General features: G+C 44.7%; 2 protein-coding genes across 4 annotated transcripts; one reads left to right on the forward strand and one right to left on the reverse strand.

The window, feature by feature from the left end:
* Positions 1-925: 925 nt before the first annotated feature.
* On the forward strand, positions 926-2,979 carry LOC123066804 (E3 ubiquitin-protein ligase MARCHF2). Its single transcript, XM_044489814.1, has 7 exons — positions 926-1,524; positions 1,601-1,672; positions 1,826-1,893; positions 1,975-2,092; positions 2,180-2,260; positions 2,358-2,450; positions 2,535-2,979. Exons 1-7 carry the CDS (start codon positions 1,282-1,284, stop codon positions 2,631-2,633), a joined length of 774 nt encoding a protein of 257 aa, XP_044345749.1. The 5' UTR covers positions 926-1,281; the 3' UTR covers positions 2,634-2,979.
* Positions 2,980-3,105: 126 nt separating this feature from the next.
* Positions 3,106-7,651, reverse strand: LOC123066780 (sulfhydryl oxidase 1). Of its 3 annotated transcripts, none has more exons than XM_044489802.1 (12): positions 7,299-7,651; positions 6,400-6,424; positions 6,218-6,310; positions 5,707-5,888; positions 5,397-5,469; positions 5,209-5,277; positions 5,048-5,121; positions 4,810-4,963; positions 4,438-4,478; positions 4,126-4,272; positions 3,534-4,037; positions 3,106-3,448 (listed from the first exon to the last, which is right to left on the reverse strand). In XM_044489802.1, exons 1-11 carry the CDS (start codon positions 7,517-7,519, stop codon positions 3,548-3,550), a joined length of 1,569 nt encoding a protein of 522 aa, XP_044345737.1. In that variant the 5' UTR covers positions 7,520-7,651; the 3' UTR covers positions 3,106-3,448; positions 3,534-3,547. The 3 variants fall into 3 exon arrangements, with proteins under 3 accessions (XP_044345737.1, XP_044345742.1, XP_044345730.1); XM_044489807.1 differs by having other exon boundaries at positions 3,585-4,037; positions 7,299-7,650; XM_044489795.1 differs by having other exon boundaries at positions 3,106-4,037.
* Positions 7,652-7,909: the final 258 nt, after the last annotated feature.

The following is a 7,909-nucleotide window of genomic DNA, read 5'->3' on the forward strand; positions in this document are numbered from 1 at the left end:
TTCCTAAAGCCGTTCGCTGGAAGGTTCCCCAAACTGGTCAGTATTAGGTTCCCCGAGGCCGAAGACGGACGCTTCTTGTGTCTGGCAATAAGCGAGACATAGCTTTTCCGGCCTTTACCTCGCCTTGTGCAATTACAATTCCTTCCTTTGAGAATAGCTGAAACATCAGCTATAAAATATTCTGGTGGAAAAAAACCATCTATCTATAATGGAATACTAGTAAAAAGTACATGCTTCGCATGTCAAAACACTCGCATTTTGTTCATATGTAGTCTCCAAATGACGATGTGTAGAGGAAACATATTAGCAAACGACCAAACATAACACGGTCAATGCATGTCATGCATGGTTTGTGCTACTCACATATGTGTTACTCTCACCCCTTTCATCTCCGGTTTGGCATCCTCTACATTGTTCTCTGAGTTGAGAGAGTCCCCAGCCGCATGTTACGACTGAATAGAGGAAATGTATTTAGAGGTCTAGGACTGTGAGGAAAATATAAGACTTTGGGAGGAATGGGAAATGTGAGTAATATTGGGAGACAGCCTACGTTTGAATATTTTCCAGTGCATCCAACAGCTTGCGTTTGAATATACAGGCGGCCGTCTCGCGGAGAGATTCTTCACATTAATTAATAATGAGCAACAAGACAAGAAAACGTGTGGTAAGGAAGCATGAGGGATTCGGTCAGATGTTCCTAACTTTGTCAAAAAAGTAATAATCAGATGTTCCTAACAGCCAAGCCATGGAAAGCCGCCTCATCCAAAACCTATAATTTCCAACAGCTCCACCTGTCAACCTCTCGAGTCTCCCACTCCAAGATTAAAGCACACCACAAACCAATGCAAGCAAGAAAGATGGCCATATGGCAGTTGAAAGCGCGCGGAATAACTCACTTCGCAGCAAGATATGATATGACAATGATCGATGCTTTTCATCATTATTAAAGCATTCTGACAGACTGCTATACTAGCACTTCATCTCAGAATCAGACTGCCGCAAGAGCCACGGCCAGCCGGGCAACAGCGACGGCGCCCACTCCATCTCTTGCTTCTCCCTCGCCGCCTCTTCAGATACCCGGCCGATCAAAGCCCCGGCCTGCAAGCCTCCTCCTCCTCCTCCTCCTCCTCCTCTACCTTCCCTTCCATTCCCTCCTGACCTTGCTTAGCATCTCCGTCCACGCTTCTCGCGCAATTCCCCCGCTTCCGACGTTACCTTGCCTTGGACGCGCGCTACATCGGCCGACGCTAGCTATATGTGATCCTTGCAAGCCAGGGGTTGATGGCGGACCATTTCGCGGTGATGGCGGGCCGGCTGCTCACGGCGTCCACGGTGCAGTCTGCCATCGACGAGGCCTCCAATGCTGCTTCGTCTTCGGCGCCGACGTGTCGTGAAAAGGCCGTCGTCGTTGAAGACGGTGGCGGCAGGCCGAAGAGTGGCGTGCTGGTGGAATGCAGGATCTGCCAGGAGGACGGCGACGAGACATGCATGGAGGCCCCTTGCTCCTGCAAGGGCAGCTTGAAGGTAAAAACGTCTTGCATATGGAGTACATTGCTCTTGTCTGAAAGCAGTGGCTGAATTGAATCAGTGTCTCTTTCAGTATGCTCACCGGACATGCGTCCAGAGGTGGTGCGACGAGAAGGGGGACACCATATGTGAGATATGCTTGCAGGTGAAGTTCAAATTCGAAATTCAGTTTCTCTAGCTAGTAACTTGTACACATGCCCGACGAGCTAATCATCATCCCTAATCATGTAAGAGTGTGGATAATTGCATGCTGTCATCCACTGACATATGTAGATTGTATTTCTTGGTGATAAAACAGCAATTCACACCAAACTACAAGGCGCCTTCCAAGTTGTTTCAGCAGGGAAGAAACTCCATTTTCTTCAGGTACCAATAATTCCTAATGCTTCACCTATCAAACATATGGCATCTGACAAATGGATCATCTAATGCTCTTCTCATTAGCAGAACCCCTGCGTACATCCAAGCACAGGCCCGGAGCTCTTCCACATCGACAAGCTACGAGTACGATCGCCAAGCTTCCACCCCAAAGGCTGTAATCTGTTGCCGCATAATTGCTATAACTGTAAGTGCCGGTGAAAAGTTCCAGACATCTGTTGTTTCGTTCGACGGCTTCAAAAATTAACAGCCTAAAACATTGTTGCAACCTCAGCTGATGCTTCTCCTGGTGCTCCATGACGCCATCTCGGTCTACCTCGGCGATCAAGGCGTCTACACCGTCGCTCTTGTCACCGTAAGTGAGGCTCTGAAAATTTGGAGACAATTCTCACGTTTTTTATGGGACCTGGCAAATGTAACCTGGTGTGCAAAATTTTGTTTTGTGGAACCAGCTGCTGATGCTTAGAACTGCTGGAATTGTGATACCGGTCTACATCATCTTGGTCGCGGTGACCGAAGTGCTTTATCGACGCAGCGAGTGGCGGGTTTGTAAAACCATCTTGATCCTAATGCCGAAATGTTTATGAAGTTTCTTGCTGAAATGGAAATGGAAATGGAACGCAATGCAGGCTATGCATGGTCAGGTTTCAGAACCAGAAGCCACAGGGAGCACGCAGCCGGTGCCAATTCCGCCGCAGCAACAGCGTGTGGTTATCACCATCCAGTAGTGCACCAAGGGGAACAGATATGGACATCAGCCGTCAAGTATGGCATCTGGATGCGGTTTTGAGCTTCGGGTGTGCCATCATGTCGACACAAGAGATGGAGGATATGTACATAATAATTGTGAGTTGTGAGCTTGTGGCTGTCCATATATCATATTCGAATACCTGTGTATATCGAAAGAAAAACACATATGTACATTCATGGACACTCGCTTCAGAAGCAGTGAAGATGAAGTGTTCCTGCTGTACAAGACGAGAGACAGGAGTACAAGATGATGTAGGAATTTTAGAAATGTGCAATGTACATTCGATGCGCAGAGAAAATGCAGGAATCACTTTGTCGCCTTCATTGTTGTTGTTATTGTTGCTCGACAATTCGCCAGTCCCAAATGCTGCTTGTGTAAGGTATATCAGCCTCTAGGTGCACTACCATGCTGTCGTCGACAGCACAAATTTCGATACCATAGACAGAGTATATCCGATAAAAGTCGCAATACTTCAGGATTAACATTGAGTTCAAAATTTTACGGATCAAATGGGCAGCAACAGCTCATCCATGTCCAGCAATCAGATCACAACTATATGGTAAAAACAGAACTACATTTGAGCCTATAACAAGGTGCAGGTTAGGTCATCATGCTTCTGTAAGTATTTCATCTGTAAATGACAGCTCCAACATTGGATTCTGTGCACTCTCTGTGAGCTACTTACCAAGATTTTTAACCCATCCAAGAAATATACATTCACGGAGGCCACCTCTGATGAAGTGCACAGTGAGCAACTGGTGGGCTGTTTTTCAGTTCCAGTTCTTTCTTTGCCTGTAAAATCGACAAGTAGAACCTAATCACTTCTCTATGATTTGAATTCCGTAAACGCACACGGCAAGAATGATATCCTACCAACCTAAAATTGTCTAATCATATTTTCTTTAAAGAGTGTAAACGGTACGAGTACTTTCTGTTCTTCTGCTGAGTTCTCCAGAAGCAAGCTAGTGCCCCAAATGTACAGCTGGCAGCTGCAACACCCAGGGCAGCTCCAATTGGGACTCTTGCAGCATGTGAGGAGGAGGCATCGTCAGCAAGTGCCGCCCCTACTTGCGTCCTCCCTTGAAGAGACTCCATGTAGGTTTCTTTATAGGATGATACGAGCGTCTTCCCATAGTAGTTAACCAAGAATGGAAATACTTCGTCCTCATTCCAGTCAACCTGCAAGGTCCCATCACTTGTCCTGCTTGAAGAACGATAGCAAGATGGGCAGAGTGCCTTTGGAGGCCAGATAGCCTTAGGGAATGATGGATCGCCAGTTCCCATATCCTTTTCTTCTTTCATCAACCTCTCATTAACTTTGTTATGCGTGCTCCATAGCCAGAGGCTGAGATCACGGGCTGACTTGAAGGGAACTGACACACTACAAGCAAAGGCCACACACAGTCAGGCATGTAGTAGTTTTTTTGGTTTTTAAAGCAACAATGTAACACAGAGTTTATTTTGCAAACCTTGAACACATATCATAGAAGTGTTTGCGGCATTCCTCACAGATGAAGAAATTGTGTATGAAATCACATATTGACGTAAAGGTTGATTGGCTTTCACCATCCCCAATTTGGACAGTAAGTGAATGCAGCAAAACCCATAGACCACAGCTGATACAGGAAATAGCGTTAAGTTCATGTGATATTAAGTTGTTCATCTGCCTGTCCCTACAGCCTACTTTAAAAAAATGTACATGAAAGAGTCCACATAATACCAAAAGAATAAAATTGCACCCTACGAAAATGTTCAGAACATATGCAGAGAGCAGACGTCACCTAAATCCTCTTGTTTCACTTTTACTTCCACGGCAGAAGATCTGCAGCAAAAACAAAAATAAGAAGAGCAAATCTGAACTAAAAAACGAAAAGCACATACACAATACATTCCTTGTATCCTTCTAGTTAAACAACTAAGGGCTATGAAAATTGGCTCTACAAGGAAGGAATCACATGCCTAAAGCAAAGTATGGTCTGCTCACAAAATACGTCAGGTATTACGCTAGAGTAAATCAGGACTGAACAATCTATACCTAAATAAAGTAAATCACCAGTTCAGATTGTGTGTGTGGGATATCAACAAGGTCCCAATATAAGAGAACGCATAGAAAAGAAATCAGCATCAGGCTAAGCATAAGAAAGAGGACATACCCAGTAACCGCGAGGCACCTCCTTTCCACAGATCTTGTGGTTATCTGCTGCAACACTTTCCAACAATTTAGAACTGTCTTGTGAACTTAAAGAGAGGTTCGAAGGCCAGTGATCATCAAAGTTAATAAGTAGATCAGCAGATCCTCTTCGACACCTATGGAATCAACAAAACATTACAAAATGAAAAATACAGAATAACTATACTTCATCACTATAAATTCAAAAGAACACCTCATACCTCTTGGATGGATGATGAGCCACCAAAATTTGTAAAAACCTTATAAGAGAGTCACGAGTGTCTGGCTTGATCATCTACAGTTTGCAAGTACCAGTAGCAGTAGTCAGCAAAAGAGCAGCAAATAGCATGTCAATTGTGAATTGTGATCATTTATCTAGAACCTTGTTGTCCAAAATTATCTGTAACGCATGAGCTGTTGCTTCCTCAACATCGTAAATTGCTTGAACAACCTAATACAACAGATTAAGTACATAAACGAAGGTTCTGAAGGACTCAAACAAACTGCTTGTTAGTGCATGAAATAAGATTTTATGCAATTTGGCTCAACAAATAAATTATTCAGCTGTACCTGTTTAGGATCTGAAGCATTGTTTGGAAGCATGCTTTCATTCTCATATTTTCTGTCATCCAAAGTGAACGAGCTGCACATAGCATAGAGGGTATATTAATAAAATCCATCAGCCTGTAATGGTAGAACTGAAACAAAATATCGAAGCATCTAAGCAACAGAATAAGATGTTAAACCCAAATATACACACTGATGTACTTAGGTCAGAAACAGAGGTAACAAAAATAGGAGCACAAAATTTTAATAGTTCGGTAGATGCCATATCAACTGAACTTTTAGCGACAGTGAAATAGTTGGGAGAAAAACTTGCCTTTCCAGTTGCTTATTTATCCACTTAAGTAAGCGCTCTGCTGTTCTTCCATCATCAATCAATTTTATTTCGCTTTTCTCTTGCTTCCGGTCCCACTTAGTGTTAGCAAATTTTGGTGGGGGGCCCCAAAGTAGGAAAGGATAATGGTCAACAGAAAATCTACTGCAAAGATCTACATTCACCTGTGCTGCCAACATTCAAAAGAAATAAAGCATCACTGCATGCCAATGCACACCACTGCTTGAGAAACTAATAAGTTAGCAATGCAATTCAGTATATTATCAGATTTCTGACAGAAATGAGAATTAAATTAAATGAGAGACTAATGTTTTCACATGAGAAGAACCTCCTGTATTTCTAGCCTTCTGGCTGGCAATAACAAACAGGACGAACTATAAACTGAAGATGCACATCGACACTTCTCTAGGTTATTTCTAGCCTTTTAAAGTGCTTAGTTATTTAGCTTCAGCAAACTGATGAAGATTATCACCCTTCACGAGAAGTACTGTACCTTTGATGCGCAATCAACCCTAGCCATCAGTATTCTGCCAGGATGCGCAGCATCTGGACCATTGAAAAGTTTCGCAACCTTCTCATAATGAGGCTGCAGGTAAGGAAGAAATCAAGATTAGCAAGAGTAGCCTTCCAGATCATATGAATATACGATACATTCTATCACCATAGGCTCAATACCTTGTAGTTTCTGCAAGCTGGACACCTGAACAAGCATGACAGGCATTTAGTTAGCAGAAATAAAACAAGATGGAAACAAATGACATTAAGCAGTAATGAAATGGAGTGCTAAGAGGGTGTTAAGAGTGTTTCCACAAAGATAAGCCAGTTAGTCCTTCAAATTTTCCATAGTCAATGGTAAAATTAGTGGACAGTATGGTAGGTAGAAATGAATTCGAATTTGGCAAGCAGCAATTTACTAGGGACAAAAGAGATCTTCTATCAGTGAAAATTCTCTAACTGAGGGGCAGTGATATCACTCTATAGTCCACATCTACGACCCATGTTTATTATTAAGTACTCCCTCCGTCCGGAAATACTTGTCATCGAAATGGATAAAGAGGGATGTATCTAGAACTAAAAATATATCTAGATACATCCCCTTTTATTCATCTTGATGACAAGTATTTTCGGACGGAGGGAGTAGTTAGGCATAATGATTAATAGTTTAATAAATCTTAACAAACTAATAGTCTAACAAGTCAAACCAAAATAAGCTTGGCAGGGAACATCTCTAGAGCATAGATTCACTCAAACAAAATAGTAGTATGAGTTGACAAAATCATCAGGTTTCATTTGGTTCCAGTCAGTAGCAATTTCAGACATAACACGACGAAAGTACAATTACACTATTCTGACACATATGAAAACTACACGCGAGTGGCTAATACCGTGCTCAGTAGCTGAAATCAGAGACGAACTTATCATTTTGGATTTGCGACCGGCAGATCGACAACAACATGAAACCCCGCTTCACAGCCTCGATTCGTATCCATCTCGCGATTCCAGATCAAATCGAATCGAAGAGACCTTCCGTATCGAATAAAAAATGACGCGAATCAAGCCGGGGGGCGACTGACCAGTGGGCGAAGAACTCGACGACGGCGAACTGCTCCCGCGAGGCCGTGAGGAAGGCGTCGAAGCTGGTGGCGTTGAGGTCCACGGCGTAGTCCCCCTGCGCGGCGGCCTCCGCCCCGTCGCCGACGCCGAGCGACCGGAGGGCGTCCGCGCGCCCCGCGAGGGAGGAGGCGGCGGCGAGGGCGAGGACGAGGACGAGGACCCGGGCCGCCGCGGGGGCCATGGGATCGGCCGGCGGGGGCTGGATCTCACCGGTCCGGCGCGGCGGGGATCCGGCGATCCGCTTCGGACACCCGCGCAGCTCTCGTGCTCCGATTGGTCAGACCAGCAGTAGTATACCGCTAGTAGCCTCCGCCTGGGGTTTAGACTTTTAGTTAGGGGAAAGCTTCTCCCGTAATTACGCCTGCGGATTGCTAATTACGCAGTGCTGCCGTGTAAAGGCGGGCGGACTGGGATATGATTACGGGAACGGTTTTCCGTTCGCTGAGCGGTGGGTCCGGATGGGTGGGCGGTGGACATGTGGCCCACTGGTGGCGGGGTGGAGATGAGTGTGTTTCGTGTGGCTTTGCTGGGTTGGGTTTGTGTTGGGTGCTGTGCCACGTTACGCTTTTTC

Source organism: Triticum aestivum, chromosome 1A (genome assembly GCF_018294505.1).
Source record: "Triticum aestivum cultivar Chinese Spring chromosome 1A, IWGSC CS RefSeq v2.1, whole genome shotgun sequence".
NCBI lineage: Eukaryota > Viridiplantae > Streptophyta > Magnoliopsida > Poales > Poaceae > Triticum > Triticum aestivum.